Source organism: Schistocerca piceifrons, chromosome 7, assembly GCF_021461385.2.
Source record: "Schistocerca piceifrons isolate TAMUIC-IGC-003096 chromosome 7, iqSchPice1.1, whole genome shotgun sequence".
Lineage (NCBI taxonomy): Eukaryota > Metazoa > Arthropoda > Insecta > Orthoptera > Acrididae > Schistocerca > Schistocerca piceifrons.
Genome location: NC_060144.1, coordinates 355,676,649 through 355,698,117, shown reverse-complemented (window position 1 = coordinate 355,698,117; position 21,469 = coordinate 355,676,649). Strand labels below are relative to the sequence as shown.

General features: G+C 38.0%; 1 protein-coding gene across 1 annotated transcript in view; it reads left to right on the top strand.

Moving 5' to 3' along the window:
- LOC124804899 (mitotic spindle assembly checkpoint protein MAD1) overlaps window positions 1-11,098 on the top strand; it is a 104,396-nt gene extending 93,298 nt beyond the window's left edge. Inside the window, 2 exon segments of the mRNA XM_047265272.1 lie at window positions 1,792-1,982; window positions 10,480-11,098. Of these exon segments, the coding sequence (XP_047121228.1) occupies window positions 1,792-1,982; window positions 10,480-10,644 (356 nt within the window). The 3' untranslated portion in view covers window positions 10,645-11,098.
- Window positions 11,099-21,469: the final 10,371 nt, after the last annotated feature.

Below are 21,469 nucleotides of genomic sequence, written 5' to 3'. Positions count from 1 at the left end.
CACAATGTGGTGTTCAAGGAAAATACCCACTTCTTCAGAAGATATATGAGGGGTGTCCCAATTTCTGCAGAGCTATGCACAAATTTGTGGTAATGTTTTAGCCATGCCCATAAAGAACTGCAGATATCTCGCTTCATTAGTTATAGGAAATTCCCACGCAATTTGTAAAAGTCGAGGATCTGTCTACAAACCATACTGGCCAATAATATTGCCTAATAGGTGAACCTCCTTTAACACATAGTGGCATTTCTCCAATTTGTGCTGTTCATAGTTGACCAAATACATATGTAACTGTGCTAAATGCTCCTGGATGTCCTTTGAAAACACAGCATCCTCATACACAAACATATGTAACTATGCTAAATGCTCCTGGATGTCCTTTGAAAACACAGCATCCTCATACACAATGCCGTGGTTTCAGGCCTGGTAGTACTCTGTTTAACAGGTGCTGGAACATCACCAGTACATTTTTCAATCCAAACGGAATTCGTGTTATGAATAGCAAGCGCACACACCTGTAAACTCAGTCTTGTATTGATCAATTTGTGCTACTGCCAAGTGATGGTATCTGCATTACAAATCCATTATTGTAAAGCCTTTGTTTTTCGGTGTTTCCATAACATTCAACATTGTGTAAGCATTCCATGACTAACCATTGCTTTAAATATTGATAATCACAGCATAAGTATGCCCTCCTCTCATTCCTGCTCTTTTTGGATACAGTTACCATGGGTGCCGCTAATGGGCTGGTACTTTCTTCTATAATCCTGTCATCAAGCTGTTAATTTATATACCAACACTTTCCCTTCCATACTCCATTTGCAGGCAGGTCCAAATTTCTTACTCCATCTTGACTGCCATGGATACCCATGAGCCTGTATGCAACGAAACTTGCGTGCACTTCTCCTTACAGATTTGTTTATAAAGTAATCTTCCACTGACTCTGCATATAAGTTTTCCTGTGTTAACATTTATGGGGAGCATATCACAGCAATTGCATTCTCCCCTCTTTCATGAAATGGCAGAATACGACATCCACCTCCTGTCCATATGTCTTGCTCACACTACAGTATGTCATATAGTGTAGTGTCAGACTGCAGTTGAGAGCTCACACAGTGGTGGTTGACTGTCATGGTGATAGATCAGGGATACCTAACATTGGTGTCAACAGCTGTAGTGCTGGGGATGACTTTGAGATGGGACAGTGCCAAACTCCAGACCTTGGCAAGTATCAGTAGTCTAATGAACAACGTATGCTCTGTGGATGCCAAATTGATGTATTAGTTTCTGACAGATGGATCAGTCGTCGCTGGATGGATTTGGCTGCTAGAGTCTCGAATGGATGACTGTCAAACTGCTCAGGGCCTGGCTGTATGGTGGCCATACAGATATAGTGGCTGAGCAGCTCAGTGTCCTGGTGGCTGGCCGGCCAAGCACTTATAGATGTCACCTTGGTGACTGAATGTTCTGTTGCGGGTGGCGGAAGCATCACAGCAATAATTGCCATAATGCAGCTGTAATACTAGTACTGATCGGTGCGTTAGCAATGTAATCAGTTGATCGGTGTGTTAGCAATGTAATCAGTTGTGGAGAAAGTTTAGTAAAAGTGCAGAATGTGTGCTGCATCTACACTTCACTATATTGGAAACATTATTGTTGCTGGAAGAGGCTTCTTCAATGCCTTTCTTTTATGAAGTGTAATATCTTTAAGTCTGTGCCCATAATTTTTAATCACCTCTATTTTATTGAATGTGTTAGAAGTTTTATAAAACATATTTTTGCTTCTTACAGAACTCCGTGAGCAGTTGACGTCTTATCAGCTCAAAATGCAGCGAATGAAAGAGGCATTTACATCTTCCGGCCAGGAATTTCGTGAAGCTTGTTATGTACTTTTGGGTTATAAGATAGATCGCATTCAACAGAATCACTACCGTCTGGCGAGCATGTATGCAGATTCACAAGATGATCACCTCATGTTTAAGGTAACACAATATGCCTGTCATCCACATAAGGATATTCATATTTTAGTTTGATTCATTTATTTGAGAAGCAGAATGAACATTTCATTTGTTCTCTAGGTTATTTCTGCAGCTGTAATACTAATTTGGGCACGTGGCAGAGAACCTTTATGCACATCGTTGTCTACCAACCCAAGTCCAACATAGCCCAGCTGTAACCAACACCTTTTCGCCTTTTTTCATTCCAGATCTCCAGTTAGCTTTCCGCTCCCGGGATTGGAATGACTCCTTACCCTCTCCCTTAAAACCCACTTCCTTTCGTCTTCCCCTCTCCTTCCCTCTTTCCTGATGAGGCAACAGTTTGTTGCGAAAGCTTGAATTTTGTGTGTATGTTTGTGTTTGTTTGTGTGTCTATCGACCTGCCAGCGCTTTTGTTCGGTAAGTCACCTCATCTTTGTTTTTATATATAATCTTATAATAATAAAGTTGACTCAAATGGGCTGTACTATGTTTCCATTAACTCAGTGACCTATATGTTCTTATATATAATAGAATAGCATTGATACAGAAATCTGTACCAGAAGCTTTGTTTATAAACTATAGCCCTCTTATCCAGTGATATGTCATTGGAGATCATTTACTATTGTCTCCAGTTTTAATTGACCTTTTAATCCTTGTTCCCCAGGTTGTTATTGACATTGCTTTTATCAGGTAAGTTTCCCTGTAAACAGCAGCTTGAGCCACCAACATGGTCTTATTTCAGGCTGTGTTGTATATGCAATACAGTGTTGGCAATTAACTAATGCATTTGTGTGGCTTTCCTTATGTTTTTCTTTGTCTCTATACAAATTGATGTATAGATATATGGGAAAATACAAGACTTATACCACATAGTGAGTAAAGTGCTGTGTAAATTGACACAGTCTCTGTCATGTTAATAACATTAAAACAGTGAGACAACTGTCCATGAGCACAGAGACTTAAGACCTCTGGCTTTAACCACTGACATGCTACTGTTCTCCTGAGATGAATATGTTGGAGGTACTTCTATGTATCAGAGTCACCTTTATAATTGCAATGACATGGAAAATGTTACAACATGGAGACAGCTGATGAGAGGAAAATGTGAAAAATTGCAACTGTAAATTATCTCATTGTGGGTAACTCAGGAAATAACTGCAGGTTTGATGTGATGTGTCTACAAAGGTTTCACACAAAGTACCCAAGAAACTGAATGATGAAAGCATACTTTTTAAGTATGCTGTGATCAGTTATCATAATTCCGTATTAAAATCTTCTGTCATACTGAAGGATTGGATATAAACATCTTCAGTTACCAATGGTTGTGATTAAGTGTTGTTAAAATTATAGACATGTAGAAGGACTAGCCAGTACCTCTGTTCAGAAGATTCAAGTTTCTATACTAATAATAGAAATATTTAAAATAGGAAACAATACTTCTAGATTTCGTAATAATATGTTCATTCTCCAGAAAAGATGGAGGGACAGAGGGGTTAAATGGGCTCGTTACCCAGAAGATAGCTTGAGTGGGGCCACCTGCTGTGAGAAATGAGAAAGGCATTAGATGAGTAAGTGCTGTGGTGGAGAAAATGGCAAAAGAGATGGTGAAAAAGGAAAATAAATAGGCAAATCATAAAATTCTAATAACTACCATGAAGGAAAGGGTGGGAGGGAAGTTATACTGATGGTTGTTATGTCATAAAGGGTGGCAGAGTTCGAGCTTGTGTTGGAGAGCAAGTTCTCATCTCTAGAGTTCAGGAACACTAATGATAGGTGGGAGGATTCAAATGATGATGTGGTAGTGTTAACACTCAGGCCACATTAGCCACACTATGGAGTAGGGGCTGCAACTGGGTACTAGACACCCAAAACTAAGTAGGTCTCTTTCAATCATACATTCAGCCAGATTAGTGGTGGTCATTCCTACATAAAGAGCAGCTCTATACACACATTAGTTGGTAAGTCATGTGAGCTTTCGTATGTTGCTGTGTCTGTAATTTTGTACAATTCTAGTGGTGCGACTGGAGTAAAAGGGTGTTTGCAAGGAGTAGGTTTCTACAGTGGAAAAGGTTTAATTTCTTAATTCAATGAAACCAGAATCTTTTTGAAGTGGTAACATTTCATATCAGCCTCAGCTGAGAAAAGACTGGTCGGGATTATCTGTTATTTTAAATAAGTGCTGGTAAATACCCATTCTGTTAATATGTAAGATACACCTTTACAGCTATGTAGGAAAGGACATGGCTGCTGAAGATGGTATTCAGTGTGAAGTGAGGTCTTTTTACTTCAAGATACATTGTATTTAACATAATATGAAAGACTGTCTTCGGAGCACATAAATGCCTAATCCACTTGAAGAAGCTGATACTGTTACATAATTGCTATTGTGGTGGTTTGCAGTTCTGTAGTTACTAGAGATGTGAATGACTCTTCATCATAAGATTATAAAAGTGAGAAATTTTCCCATGTTGGCTTTGAAGAAACACTATGGTTCACTCCAAAAGTCTTAACATCATCTGCTTTTATGGAATGGTTAGTTTGTAATGATTTGTGCAAATGACCAAGTGAGGTTGTATTAACCAAAATTGAAAAAGTAGTTGAAGTAAAATATTTCCTAATCACTAATTCTTGTGGTTATTAATTTGGAATGGGGGGTTTCTCCCTTAATTGCATCTTAACACTTTTACTGCTACAAACGACCTCTCTGTATTTTGTGCTGAAATGCTTTTTGTTATGGCTGTACTGCTCACCAAACGCTGGTGCCTGTGCTGAAATATTACGTTTCAGCCAATATTAAATACTTATTGTCCAATTTTGCAAAAATTATTATGTGAAAAAATTTGATTTTTGCACATCTTATAGTCTTGTCTTTGCTTGATAAAGGATGCAATACTCACTGCACTGAATCAAATTAAGTACATCACTGCACGGAATTTTAAAGATTTTGCAGAGGTAAAAAAACCCATTGTATATGGTTTATTTTAGCTCATATATTGCATTAAATGAAATGTAGATAAGATTTCGAATTTTTGTTTAAAATTTAGAGCAAAACAGTCACAATTTGCCCATTCACGTCCCTGCACATTGCAAATCGTGGTCATAACAATTATCACATCTCATAAACGATTCAAGATGTCAAAACAAAAACAATTCCCCCCCCCCCCCAAATGATAGCATGCAATGAGTCCCATATATTGTATGAAATTTCTATGTTCGCTGAGATATGGAAGTAACTCGTCCGCAGCAGTGATAGGTCGACGGCCCAGGATGCGTATGGATGTCCATAGTACTATAGGAAAACCCGAGTGGTGCATGCATGTGTGTCCGCAGTACCTCAGGAATGTTGTGGGTGGATGTGTGTATACAAGGAGACCACCTATGGTAGATCCTAATTTCCACTCCATTTGTTCAAGGTTGTGCAACTGTTAGGCTCATAATGTAACCAGCTTGATGGATCCATTTTTAAGGAGCAAATATGGATGAACTGATCATTAAACTACACTGCATAATGCATGGTGTTTCAATCCTTTATACTTGATCGCCCTGTGTCTGTCAAAGACTGACTGACAGCTTAATTACAGTATTGACTCGAGGACTCCTTCGGTGCATGATCAGTATGTGAACTGGTCATGTTTATCTAGAGCTCTGATGTATAGAAGCACTCAGGCCTGAGTTGAGGCTGGAGCCATGCTCTGCCAGAGATTTTGCACTATAAATAGGCGTTACCAAGCTCCTTAAGCTATGACAGGCAACTGTACCATGGGTAGTCTGTATCCTGACCCAGGTCAAAGATTGATAGGAGCATGGACTATGAAAACTCACACCAATAGCTTGCCCATGTCCATCTGTGCCTCCACAGTACTACACAAATATTGGCTGAATGGGCAGTAGCAGAGACCTTAAAACCCCAACTGTTTTGACTACTTCTTATTTAGGGACAATAAAATGCTGAACTTCAGGGTTAAAAGATGAGTTAGTGGAGGCGTAAGAGGAGTTGTTACATAACATTAAATGAGAAATAATAAGGTTATTAAAAGTGAGCTGAAAGAATGACATGTTTGAATTAAACTTGGGAAATAAGTTTTATTACTACATATAGGATTTACAGTGAACTGGAAAATTGATAACATTAGTACAGATATTGAAGTAATCTCAGACAGAACTGTAATAATTGTTTTAAATGTAGACAAATATATTTTATAGAAATCTCTGAAGTCTGTGATCCAACACTTTCACATTCTGATGAGGTAGAGGTGCTCTGTGAAGAGTTACAAAATCCGTTCAGTGACGGCAACCACCACCACAAGATGATTGGGGGAAGAAGGGGGGAGGGCTGAGAAATTTAATAAAAAGTAATAGGACAAAAAAACTAAAATGGTTCTTGTTCAGTGGGGAACTTTGGATTATAATACAGTTGCTAAGAGGAACACGTTTCCCCTCAACACACCTTCAAAAGAAACAAGCATAAAAGGACTAGATAAGGAAGAAATGAAAGTGAATAAGTTTTGTGAAACAGTAAAGAAATTATTGAATATGTGTTGGTTCTAAAGCACTTTTGACTTACGAGATGTAGAATAAAAAAGATAGAAAACTAGAAACAAATACAGTCACTAGGAAGAAATCAGAAATGTGGAATAAGGTAACTTACTTAAGAATTAGGTGACATACCTGATAATAGTTAGCAAACAAGTTCAACGTCTTCAAAAATAGTGGTTATACAGACATAGATGAAAGAGGCAATTATTTGATTAAAGTACTTATATTTACAGCAGAAGATTTTGTAAGTATGTAGAAAAATCATTAGTTTGTCAAATTATGTGGCAGTGTGCAGCTTTGTTTGATGTGTTTCAGATGTCTGAGAGAAATTTTGATTGACAGACGATTTGACAGATATGTGATGTTTTGCAATGCAGTTTAAGTGAGAAAGAGTTTTTATTATAGTTTGTCTCATTGCTTCATGAGTTTCCACAACTGTGGAAACTACGACCTAAGGAAAATATGGACGGAGAAAAAGAGCACCAGCAATTACCAAAATGATTAGGGTGTTGTGTCTTTCCTGGGCATATATTCTGCAGCAAGATGTTAAGAAGAAAACCAGTATTCCATGCACAATGCAAAAGTGGGAGCTGAATGAAATAAAAATAAATTAAAGTTGATGTAATCATCATGTTCAGTGTGCAATGTTTCCTTTATCAGATTTTAATGTGTGTATTTTTTTCTGAATTTCAATCATTCCGTGGACCAGCATTTTGTTTTATTTTTCTTCTTTATACATAGTGCTAAAGTCAGTACAAGAAATGCTTTGCGTGTATTGGTAGCAATTCCCACTAGTGTCAAAATACTTCGTTACACGATATGCATAGTGTGACAGCCGCTTCAAAAATAAGGCTAAATTTTCCAGACTTTGTTGTAACACCTGCACACTTGTGTGACAAACCCATGGATAGGAGACAGCAAATTTGACCAAGAAGTTATTGTATACAGGGGACTTAATAGGAACATGATAGAATATATTGGATTAGGCTGAAGCACTCTTAAAACGTATATATGTTGAATAAAAAGTTGTGGTAAAAGAAACAATAAGAGCGTGAACTAAACACAACAGAACCTTATGCTCAATAGAGATCACATTTCACCAGTTATGATGAAACTAACAACAGAGAGAAAATTCTACAATCCATCAAATATTTCTTTAAATATTTGTATAGTTCAGTTGATCCAGTCCTGTATCTGATGCTGTTTATGAGCCTGCCATTAACTTTATAACCCCCTAGCTGTGTTTTGAAAACTGCGCAGATTAAATTGCATGATGGGGCTGCCACCTCTAGGTACTGCAGCCTACTTGATTTTGAGTTCAGAACAGGCACCAGCCTAATCCTGGAAAGGAAGATAATGGTGATGATATTTGTGTAGTTAAAAAGACGAAACAGAAACAGTGGTGGTTAATAATGAAAACAACAATAGCAAAAACTTATGCACTGCCTCTAATGACCTCATCCTTGATGGGACATTAAACACTAATTTCTTTTTCTTTTAATATTTGCAAAAATAACCATTGAATTACACTATATATCTCACATATTGTAACGAGAATTATCCAGCATATCCTGTAATGCATTTACATTGACATAACAACACAAAAGTGATGTATTCTGTTAAGACAATTTGACAATAATTCTTTAAGCATAAGAGAACAATAATGGTCATACACTGTGTTGTTGCATTGACAGCCACAGTAATTATGTACCCCAGAATGAAGTGACATTGTTTTATAAAATACCAAACAACAGTCATCGTAACTTAGTTCGGTTTTCTTGCCTAAATGTTTATACCTACTGTAAATAATACCATGCATTATTATTGCACAGAGATTTGACTTAACAGTCCTGCTTTGTGCCCTAAAATGAGTAGCATTGTGCATAAAATCTTTATCACTGGCCAACCTAAGAAGTATTCTGATCCACCCGCATGCCATTTCCTGCCATTGGTCCATATCTCCATCTTTAATGTCCTCAGCGGCAACAGGATTTAACACTAATCTTCCTTCCTTGTTTGTTCATATCCGTATAAAAGGCATGTCTACATATGGCCCCTTGTCATAATTCTGCCATTGGTATATCATGTCTTCCTCATCAGAGACAGGGCCCTCTGTGAAACTCATTTTTTATTTCGGTTATGAATAGCAGCTGCAAAGCTTTTCAAGTTAACAAGGGGACCAATGAGCAGTTGTCCACCTCTGTGAACTACTGTTGGCAAAGCTTAGCCAAGGACAAGTTAACCAGCTAATGGCAGAGCATGCTGCCCAGTACAACATGGATAACTGCAGTGCTGCTTCACCCCAAACTCCCCCATCCTCAGCCCCTCCTCTCTGCCTCTCCCTTCCCCCAAATATTCACATGTGAATTGCAAGCTGAGAACATTCCTCCACTACAGTACAGTTCTCCTATCCTCTGTCTCTGAATCAGTATTTAAGGTTGAATAACAAGTAAAATAGATTAAGGAAAGGCAAACCTACATTTCTAGCATTTGTAGACTTGGAGAAAGCTTTTGACAATGTTGACTGGAATACTCTCTTTCAAATTATGTAGGTGGCAGGGGTAAAATACAGGGAGCGAAGGGCTATTTACAGTTTGTACAGAAACCAGATGGCAGTTACAAGAGTCCAGTGACATGAAAGGGAAGCAGTGGTTGGGAAGGGAGTGAAACAGGGTTGGAGCCTATCCCCGATGTTACTCAATCTGTATATTGAGCAAGCAGTAAAGGAAACAAAAGAAAAATTCATAGTAAAAATCCATGGAGAAGAAATAAAAACTTTGAGATTCGTCGATGACATTGTAATTCTGTCAGAGACAGCAAAGGACTTAGAAGAGCAGTTGAACGGAATGGACAGTGTCTTGAAAGGAGGATATAAGATGAACACCAACAATAGCAAAACAAGGATAATGTAATGTAGTCGAATTAAATCAGGTGATGCTGAGGGTGTTAGATTAGGAAATGTGACGCTTAAGGTAGCAAACAAGTTTTTCTATTTAGGGAGCAAAATAACTGATGATGGTCGAAGTAGAGAGGATATAAAATGTAGGCTGGCAATGGCAAGGAAAGCGTTTCTGAAGAAGAGAAATTTAACATCGAGTATAGATTTAAGTGTGAGGAAGTCTCTTCTCAAAGTATTTGTATGGAGTGTAGCCATGTATGGAAGTGAAACGAGGACGATAAACAGTTTAGACAAAAAGAGAATAGAAGCTTTCGAAATGGGGTGCTACAGAAGAATGCTGATGATTAGATGGGTAGATCACATAACTAATGAGGAGGTATTGAATAGAATTGGGGAGAAGAGAAATTTGCGGCATAACTGGACTAGAAGAAGGGATCGGTTGGTAGGACATATTCTGAGGCATCAAAGGATCACCGATTTAGTATTGGGGGGCAGTCCAGAGGGTAAAAATTGTAGAGGGAGACCAAGAGATGAATACACTAAACAGATCCAGAAGGATGTAGGTTGCAGTAGGTACTGGGAGATGATGAAGCTTGCACAGGATAGAGTAGCATGGAGGGCTGCATCAAACCAGTCTCTGGACTGAAGACAACAACAACAACAACAACAACAACAACGACGACGACAACAAGTAAACTGTGTATGTTCAACTGATTTTTGTTTATTTCTAACTAGTTGTCAGATTATTGGGTGATCTTCAGTAAACAACTGACTAAGAGATCGCAAGGATCACTTGTTCATAGGGGAAGTGGGACTTGGTGTGTGCCTTTGTGTTTGCATTTACAATAGAAGATCTAGAACATATTTCATGCTACGTTTGTTGTAGTTTCCTTATAACCTGTGTAAATGACAATATACAAAACAGCAACAGCTATTTGTGACAGTCAGTAAATATGTTTTCTGGAACCATTTTTGTTAAGTAATGTCTATTAGTTAAGTGTAAAAATGTTTTCAAGTACTTTAGTTGGTATGGACAAAAACTTTAACTTTTACATTTTTCTGCAGATGAAATCTGATGACAGTCTTGACCTGTTGGAGACAGCCTTTTCTTCATCTCTACCAGATTTTATTCAGGAAAACCTCCATATTCATCATTCTGTGCCACTATATTTGAGTGGCATTACTCAGTATTTATTCAATCGACAGACATTGATGACAACGACATCATGATGGTGTAGACTGCAGCTGCCTTAGTGTAAATGCATGAGTAAACATGTTGTTTAACTGTCATGTTAACATGATTGAAATAATAGCTCAGAGAGCTACTGTGAAACTGAAAGTAATAAAAGGAGAGGAGGAGCTTATTGGATAAAGTACATTGCACTTTCAGTTTTAGAATTTATATAAGAAGAGCAAGGGTTAATATACGTGATCATACTTGGTGATTGTAGAAACAATCAATTTAAGTTCCCATATCGTTCTTCTTCCAAAACTTGACTGAGAAATTAAAAATGTCAGTTTGGGCTCCCCTCTTAAGTGATACTTCAGCTTCACTTATGGTCTCATTTGTGTGTCAAAGGTGGCCTTCCTTTGTGCCTGTTTTGATATTCCAAAAATTGTAATGAATGTGTTTGTACATACAGACAATTGCTGCAGTTGTCACAATATATTGATTTTTATTGTATCTTTTAGTCTTTTTCCATGCTATTTCCCCAACTTTATAATCCTATCAAAACTTCCTACCAATAATAGAATATCATTCAAAGAGAAATGACATAATGAACATGTAATTATACACATTGTAAGAAAATGATGGTGATTTAAATATTATTTGATAAATGAAAGTACATAGTGGTAATCATTATTAACTGATGAATTTCTACTAAGTATTACTTAGCAAACATTTATCTCGGGTTACCTATTTTCTTTTTTGAAGAATTAAAAATATTATTACCTGCATTAAAAAACATTATTACAGTATCATATGCAGAATTTTTAAGCTACTATTTATTTGTAATACTCTCTTCTCTTTGTATGATTAACATTTTGTATATTCTTTTATGTTGCCTAGCTTACACTTTATCTTACTGTTCAGTATTCTGTGCATATTTGTCTCTCTAATTTTCTGATAAATTAACTTTCAATGGCAGAATCCTGAATTTGACTTGCTAGATTAAAATAATTTTGTGACTGACCTCTCAATGAAGTGAGTGGTACTGAACATGTACCTGAGAATTTCAGTTATTTCTTAAGTGCCACATGCTCACTGTTATCTGTTTTGGTAAATGTTGAATCTTGTCAGTTGGGGCTGCCTGCAGCTACTGCAGTCTGTCAGTCACAAAATTATTTTATTCAAGCTGTAACTGTTCTGTTTATTTCCACATGTTCCAGTGGTTCCTTATCTTCTCTTGATAGTCCTTTTGTTCACAAGAATATAGTTGCAGTTTTCATTTGTGGTTATCGACCTAAAGTTAATATCTGATCACATGATCAGGGATTTCATAGTTTTAAATGATAGAGTATATCATTTCCAAGCCAATAGGAATGGGTGATCAAAGAAGTAATTTGATCCAGATTTCAATCCAGAGAGTAATTTCATGCTCTTTCATTGCTGTTCAGCAGACTGCCATAGTCATTGACAATCTGAACTGTGCAGGTGCTGTCATATCACTTCTGGGGGCAGATTTATGATGGAGAAGGAGGGGGGGGGGTGGATTGCCCCAAATCTGAGCACAGTGTAGCTCCATGGAATGCTTTCACTGCTTGGAGTTTTCAGAGGGTTTCTCATGATAACAGAAATGTTCTGGTCATAATTTTGCCAAATTTAGTTACACAAGTGTTATTCTGATACATGACAATGTCAAGGAATGTTGTACTAAGTTTAATAGAGGCTGAACCAGTGTGAAACAAGCCAGCTATTCTGCAGTTACAGAGACGGTTAAGAAGACTACATGTTTAATAGACTATGGTAGTAGCTTAAACTTGCAAATCGGTCTTGCACACTCTAAAAGGAACAAGACAGGCCCAAAAAGGCCCTTATGCAATGTGTTGTTGTCAATCCCAAAGGTTCACAGACAAAATTTTGTCATTTTAGCATAGGTATGTGTGATTTTATGGCAGCAACTGTGCTACAGTAATAGCTGATCAGCATTTGTTGATTTCAAAGTCAAACTCATGATTTTTTTAAAAAAAGTTTTTTCAGTAGTTTAGTACAAGTCAGACAACTAATTTGTATGAATACATGGTGTCATGGCAGTTTGACTAAATATAATTTTCTCATGCTTCCAGCCATGTCAGGAGATTATACTTCCACAAGCTTTCATCCAAGTATTCCTCAACCGGTGTCAACTGGTAAATGAATGCCATGTGCTTACTGCCCTGTCCTTATATAACAATGGTATTGGCTGTGACATCAGCAGTACTTTCCATTGTCACATAAGACAATGTTTCTGTCCCACATTCACCATGACCACTTACAGTTGTGATACTGGGTTCCATCCTGTGCTCAAATGCGAAGTGCAATCTTTATTGATGGTGTTATCAGGTATTTTGATCTATGTAATCACTTTATTATGCCGTCCCAGGAACCATTCACCTTTGTGGTGATAGAGGTGTCATTGAATGCAACTTTGCATCCATTTTTTCAGTACATGTTTGGCTTCTGCCAATTTCTCCTGATAGTGTAATCACAGCCTGGTTTTCTGTGTGCATGGTCCACCCAGATGTATTACTGTCAAATCTCATACATCGAATTTTTATAAATGCTAGAAGCTCTGAGGCATACATTATTGTTAATAGGCCTTGTGAATTGGCATATTTTAGCTGGAGACTGAAAATTGAGTTGATATCCAGGAGTCAGTTAATCTTCCCTGTAATTGAAACACACAATAGCAAAAATGCTATCTTTTTAACTGTCCTCCTCAACAGTGTTCTATTTGCAGGTTCCTCCTGAAATGAAATGCTTGTGATATCTTTAAATGTGAACATTTTAGGTTAGGCTTTACTGTGACTGTTATTGACTAAATGAAACAAAACGTTTACTGTTACCAGTCACTGTTTATTTATCTCCACAGCACGTTTCAAAGGTTTAACCCTCCATCACAGGTGGATTTACGTTTGTTGATATGGCATTTGTGTGTGTGTTGTGTTACAATATTTTGCAGGAACTTGTGCCACTGTCTAGCGGGGAAACAAAACACTATTTCAGACCATGGTTTTGGGTTTCTTTTGACAAAAAATTAAACGTGTATCTAATGGTAAACATAAAAATAAGTAAAATAAAGTACCTCCAGTTGTCACAGGTTCCTTTCACTGTCGTAACACATCACATGTATACTCTCATATTTTGTAAACAAATATGGCATCGGAAACTACTGGGTGCATGGATTGTATAGCAGATGAGAAAACATTATCACAAAGTACAAAGAATATATGTCCTAACAACATTATTACAGAATAAAATTTTTTGAGGGATTTGTAGTGTTGTTTGAGGTGTTGAATACATTCGTTGGAATAAATACCTTAGGTGGTATATAAATCCAATTCTGACAAGTGAAAATAGCTTAAACTTCATACTCATTCATACAATCAGGTGAAGTGTTATGAACTTTATGTACAATAATCATATTGGTCACAGTGGTAAAATTATATACAAATTAAAATTTTGGTTGGGATTCATAGATAGATATGAAAGGTTGGAGGCACAGGGAGAGCGAGAGAGAGAGAGAAAGTGAGCGGGGGAGAGAGGGTGGAAAGAGTGATTTTATGAGAGCAAACTTTACAAGGAAAGGTTCTTAAGATTATATCTGTTACATGTAATAACTGCCTAAAGGTTGCGGTAATACATTGGTTAATGCTTAAAAATATGCAGATGGATGTGCAATTTGTGCCAGTAGGTGATGTACATATAGTTCCAAGCTGATAAGTGGTACAAGCTATTGGTGTTATGATATATCTGTAAATGAGGTCAATCTCTTGTACACTCGGGGGCTGTCTTGGTAACATAACTAAATATTTATGGTAAATAGTAGGGTGTGTGTGTGTGTGTGTGTGTGTGTGTGTGTGTGTGTGTGTGTGTGTGTGTGGGCTCGCGCGCGCGCTTTGCATGTTTTAATGATGTAGGCAACTGCTGAAAACAGAGATGATACTATTGTAAATATTTTCATTTTTGTCATTTAAGATGGATTCAGGTTGTTTTGTTTGTATATTTGGAGTGTTCCAAGGCTGTCTAGGTTTCTGCCTTTGGGTGGTTGTGTAGGATGCTGATACTTGTGTTGTTAACATGGTGTTTTATTTCATGCAGGTGGGTGGCTATTGCTGACGTGTGGCATTTTTTTGTTTTTTGGTGCTGCCATGTGCTCTTTGAAACAATCTCAAATGATCTGCGTGTCTGGTCTATGTAGAAGCAGTCACAGTCCAAACATTCAATTTTGTACACACCTGTGTGATGCAGTGGGTTTCGTGTGCAGATGATGTAGGGTAACTTCTGTCCGATCTTGTTGTCTGTGGTAAAGGATATGCTTATGCCTTTTCATTTGAAGACATTGGCAATCTGATACGAAATGTTACATAGAAAGGGTTGTGTATGGAAGATGTTATTTTCTTTTTGTTTTTTATGTTGCGATTGCTCTTTGCCGTTATTATTGTGCGTTTCAGGATGTCTACTATGGAGCTGTTATAACCTTTTGCAATAGCTGTTTGTTTTATTATTTCAATTTCTTGATCACATTTGTCTTCAGAGTGTGGTAGTTGGATAGCTCTATTGATCATTTACTGGAATGCTGCCATTTTGTGGGCTGTGGGATGATAGGAGTTGTGGATTGTAGTATGTGTTGTGGTAGGCTTACTATAAATTTCAAACTGATATCTGTTATTCCTTATTCTAATGGTAAGGTTTAAGAAATTTATACTGACATCTGTTTGGTGTTCAACTGTGAATTTTATGCTTTCATGGGAGTTGTTGAATAACTGGTTCAACTCACTGATATCATCTGTGGTGCCTTTGATTAAAATGATGGTATCATCTACATATCTGTAGTAGTAGATGATATTTTTGTAGAGGTTGTGATTCGATTTCAGGATTTTGTCTTTTAAGTTACTTACAAATATTTCAGCTAGCAGTCCTGAACGATTTGAGGCCATTGCCAGACCGTCTGTTTGTTTGTAGATTTTATGGTTAAATTTAAAATAGTTGTGTGAAAGTGTGAATTCAAACAGGTCCATTAGTTCAGTTATGTGGGTGAAGGGATTTTTTCGTGCTTTTGTAGGTTGGCATTGATTATCTGTAGTGTGGGATCTATTGGCAAAGATAAATAAAGGTTTTGTATGTCAAATGAGGCAAGTGTGGCTCCAGCAGGTACATCTATATTTTTGACATGTTGTGTAAATCCTGTTGTGTTTTTAAGTGTTCTCTCGTTATTGAATGTGTATGCCTCTTTGAGAATTTTGAAGAGCATTTTGCTGAGTTTGAGTGTTGGGCTGTTCCTACTGTTCACTATAGGCCTCATGGGGCTCCCATCTTTGTGTATCTTAGGTTGTGATCTAAAGCAAGGTGCTTGTGGGCTCATTGTTACAATATTTCTTGCTTCTTGGATGGTGAGTAGAAAGCTGATGTTGTTTGAAATGTGTTTAATCTCCTTTTTTATTCTGGCTGTCTGTTATGTTGTTGGTTTGGAAGAAGTCTAAAGTTTTTTTCTATATTTGTTGCTTCGTTCATTACAACAGTTGTTACCCTTGTCAGCTTTTCGAATTATTGCATTATTCTTGTTTAATTTAGTTTTAATGGTTTGTGTAAGGACTTCTTCTCTTTTCTTACATCTAACAGATATAATCTTAAGACCCCTTGTCTTGTAAGTTTGCTCTCTTACAATCACTCTTTCCACCCAATCTCTCTCCCTCTCACTTCCTCGTTCTCTTTCTCCCCCTCTGCCTCCAGCCTTTCATATCTATCTGTGAATCCCAACCAAAATTGTTATTTGTATATAATTATACCACTGTAGCCAATATGATTATTGTACATAAAGTTCATAACACTTCACCTGATTGTATGAATGAGTATGAAGTTTAAGCTATTTTCACTTGTCAGAATTGGATTTATATACCACCTAAGGTATTTATTCCAACGAATGTATTCAACACCTCAAACAACACTACAAATCCCTCAAAAAATTTTATTCTGTAATAATGTTGTTAGGACATATATTCTTTGTACTTTGTGATAATGTTTTCTCATCTGCTATACGATCCATGCACCCAGTAGTTTCCGATGCTATATTTGTTTACAAAATATGAGAGTATACATGTGATGTGTTACAACAGTGAAAGGAACCTGTGACAACTGGAAGTACTTTATTTTACTTATTTTTATGTTTACCATTAGATACACGTTTAATTTTTTGTCAAAAGATACCCAAAACCATGTTCTGAAATAGTGTTTTGTTTCTCCGCTAGACAGTGGCACAAGTTCCTGCAAAAAATTGTAACACAACACACACACAAATGCCATATTAACAAACGTAAATCCACCTGTGATGGAGGGTTAAACCTTTGAAACGCGCTGTGGAGATAAATAAACTTGTGATATCTGTTTAACATTGTTTATTATTGTAGCCATTTTCACAGAAAACATTTTGTAGGTGGTCCAGTTCTTGGGGAAAGTTTTTGACAACAGAGATAGATGAAAACTCTTGTACGGATAAAGAACTCTTGCTCGGATAAAGAATTGATGTGTCTGGAAGCCCAAGATGATTTTCTTCACATTGTGAGCATCTTCGCTATTGTGAGAAATTGAAGGGGGCTGAATATGCATTGAAAAATGGAAACAAAATTGCAATCAAAGACATCCCCATCATCACAAAGGCTAACAGTTATTGGGATAATTTAATTAAAGAAGCTACAGAGATCAAAATATCTGATCACACCATCACAGAACACAGCAGGTTGCAGCTGAGCACACTAAGGAAGCTGGCCATCATGATGTTAATGTGGGCATAGCAGGTGTAAGACAAAAACATTCTCACACAGCAGTGGACTGAGTGTTGATGATATCACAGCCAATACAATTGCTACAGAAGAATAAGGACAGCATCTACAAGGCAGTCTGTTACCATTAACAGTGGTCGAGTAGTTGCAGCTGCGAACCCAAGATTTTTACCTAAGTGTGTAAAATTGGTTGATCAAAGTAAGAATCTTGGCAAGATTTATTAAACTGAGAATAAAGTATTGTTTACAGGAAAGCTGGAGTGTTTATGTGGATTTTTAACCTCAGTATGTTATGCTGAGGCTTTCTTCTTTCTAAGATTACTTAAAACATTGGAAGGAGCCTTTGAAAGTTAAAAAGTGATAGTTATCATTGCATGTTTACAGTATAGTGACCAGATCATGGAATTTATCTACATCTACATACATAAACTGTGAGCCCCTGCTTAGTAAATGTTGGAGGGTACTTAGAACCATTGTTAACCACCCCCTTTTCTGTTCCATTCTCGAATGCCTTCATTAAACCAGTCTACCTTATCTTGTCCTTACACTATGTGAATGTTGCAGACAGTATAGTTATTATGGTGATTGTTGTGAATTTTGGTTGTGTAGATTTCCTCAGTAACATTTTGCCAGAAGATCACCACTTTCCCTGTAAGGATCCAAACTAACAAAGCATTTCCATAACACTTCTGCCTGATCATTCTGACTGGTAAGAAATACAGCAGCATGCAGAAATTTCGAACTCTCCTCAAAAGCTTCTTTACAAAGGATCTAATTCTCGCACCACTGAAAAGGTGCACGACATTAATATGAGTGTCCGTGTCATTGAAAAAGTTGAAAGGTATCTGGCTTAATGGATTCCGTATCAGACTATATAGGATCTGCAGTAAGTTAGGCCATCTATCTGTGCCCCAGCAATTGCAAGAAATTTTATGGCAAGAACCCTGCAAGCACCTGTATTTTGTACAAGTTTTATCAAGACACTGCCACTTTTGTGGCTTATAGCCACATCATCAGGTGCAGATCTAAAAAACAAGACAGAAGCAGTGATGGGGATTGAACCTCTTTATATCAAAGTGATACAAAGCCAGAATAGATAAAAACACAAGTGCACTTACAAATATTAAAATGTGGTAAACAATATGGCAGAGAATGTAGAAAGCCCAACCTTCAGATTTAAAACCATAATGTCTGTAGGTGAGGTCAATGTATAAATAGTTGGGCAATGGAAAGCATTTGCTTATCTGAACAACAAAAAATAGACACTGGTAGTGATTGAACCCCTATACATAAAAGCATCAGTGCGACCATAAGCACCCAGTTATGGTAACAGATAAAAACACAAATGTACTTACAAACATGTCCGCAGCTCGTGGTCTTGCGGTAGCCTTCTCGCTTCCCATGCACAGGGCCCTGGGCTCAATTCCTGGCAGGGTCAGGGATTTTCCCTGCTTCGAGATGACTGCGTGTTGTTGTCTTCTTCTTCATCATCATCATCCCATCATCATCATTCATCCCCATTATGGTCGGAGGAAGGCAATGGCAAACCACCTCAGCTATGACCTAGTCGGTGGTGCGGGTCTCCTGCATCATTCCCTAACTCTTTGGAGTATGAGACCTCATTATCACTTACAAACACTAAAACATAGTAAACAACATAGTGAAGAAAACATCCTGTGCCCTGTAGTAAGGACGCACCTATAACCAAAGTTACTGGACCAAAAGCAACATACCGTTGAGGTGAGAAGCAGATGGCCTCCCAGCAAGTCACCACATCATGGAGCCATCTGAGTGAGTCACAGCAACCACCAGCCAGGTGGCTCCATGATGTGATGACTTGCTGGGAGGCCATCTACTTCTCACCTCAACGATATGTTGCTTTTGGTCCAGTGTTTCACTTTCGTTCTTTGGTTATTGGTGCATCCTTATTACAGGGTACCGGATGTTTTCTGTTGCCAAACTTTTTATTCACTGACTATCTGCCCTATGGATATTATGGTTTTAACTATGCAGGTTTAGTCTTTTGTATTCTCCACTATGTTGTTTACTATGTTTTAATGTTTGTAAGTACACTTTCTTCCCCCATGAACCATGGACCTTGCCGTTGGTGGGGAGGCTTGCGTGCCTCAGCGATACAGATGGCCGTACCGTAGGTGCAACCACAACGGCCGGGTATCTGTTGAGAGGCCAGACAAACATGTGGTTCCTGAAGAGGGGCAGCAGTCTTTTCAGTAGTTGCAGGGGCAACAGTCTGGATGATTGACTGATCTGGCCTTGTAACATTAACCAAAACGGCCTTGCTATGCTGGTACTGCGAACAGCTGAAAGCAAGGGGAAACTACAGCCGTAATTTTTCCTGAGGACATGCAACTTTACTGTATGATTAAATGATGATGGCGTCCTCTTGGGTAAAATATTCCGGAGGTAAAATAGTCCCCCATTCGGATCTCCGGGCGGGGACTACTCAAGAGGACGTCGTTATCAGGAGAAAGAAAACTGGCATTCTACGGATCGGAGCGTGGAATGTCAGCTCCCTTAATCGGGCAGGTAGGTTAGAAAATTTAAAAAGGGAAATGGATAGGTTAAAGTTAGATATAGTGGGAATTAGTGAAGTTCGGTGGCAGGAGGAACAAGACTTTTGGTCAGGTGATTACCTGGTTATAAATACAAAATCAAATAGGGGCAATGCAGGAGTAGGTTTAATAATGAATAAAAAAATAGGAGTGCGGGTTAGCTACTACAAACAGCATAGTGAACGCATTATTGTGGCCAAGGTAGACACAAAGCCCATGCCTGCTACAGTAGTACAATTTTATATGCCAACTAGCTCTGCAGATGATGAAGAAATAGATGAAATGTATGACGAGATAAAAGAAATTATTCAAGTAGTGAAGGGAGACGAAAATTTAATAGTCATGGGTGACTGGAATTCGTCAGTAGGAAAAGGGAGAGAAGGAAACATAGTAGGTGAATATGGATTGGGGGGGAAGAAATGAAAGAGGAAGCCGCCTTGTAGAATTTTGCACAGAGCATAACTTAATCATAGCTAACACTTGGTTCAAGAATCATAAAAGAAGGTTGTATACTTGGAAGAATCCTGGAGATACTAAAAGGTATCAGATAGATTATATAATGGTAAGACAGAGATTTAGGAACCAGGTTTTAAATTGTAAGACATTTTCAGGGGCAGATGTGGATTCTGACCACAATCTATTGGTTATGAACTGCAGATTGAAACTGAAGAAACTGCAAAAAGGTGGGAATTTAAGGAGATGGGATCTGGATAAACTGAAAGAACCAGAGGTTGCAGAGAGTTTCAGGGAGAGCATAAGGGAACAGTTGACAGGAATGGGGGAAAGAAATACAGTAGAAGAAGAATGGGTAGCTCTGAGGGATGAAGTAGTGAAGGCAGCAGAGGATCAAGTAGGTAAAAAGACGAGGGCTAATAGAAATCCTTGGGTAACAGAAGAAATATTGAATTTAATTGATGAAAGGAGAAAATATAAAAATGCAGTAAATGAAGCAGGCAAAAAGGAATACAAACGTCTCAAAAACGAGATCGACAGGAAGTGCAAAATGGCTAAGCAGGGATGGCTAGAGGACAAATGTAAGGATGTAGAGGCTTGTCTCACTAGGGGTAAGATAGATACTGCCTACAGGAAAATTAAAGAGACCTTTGGAGAGAAGAGAACCACTTGTATGAATATCAAGAGCTCAGATGGCAACCCAGTTCTAAGCAAAGAAGGGAAGGCAGCAAGGTGGAAGGAGTATATACAGGGTTTATACAAGGGCGATGTACTTGAGGACAATATTATGGAAATGGAAGAGGATGTAGATGAAGATGAAATGGGAGATAAGATACTGCATGAAGAGTTTGAAAGAGCACTGAAAGACCTGAGTCGAAACAAGGCCAGGGAGTAGACAACATTCCATTAGAACTACTGATGGCCTTGGGAGAGCCAGTCATGACAAAACTCTACCATCTGGTGAGCAAGATGTATGAGACAGGCGAAATACCCACAGACTTCAAGAAGAATATAATAATTCCAATCCCAAAGAAAGCAGGTGTTGACAG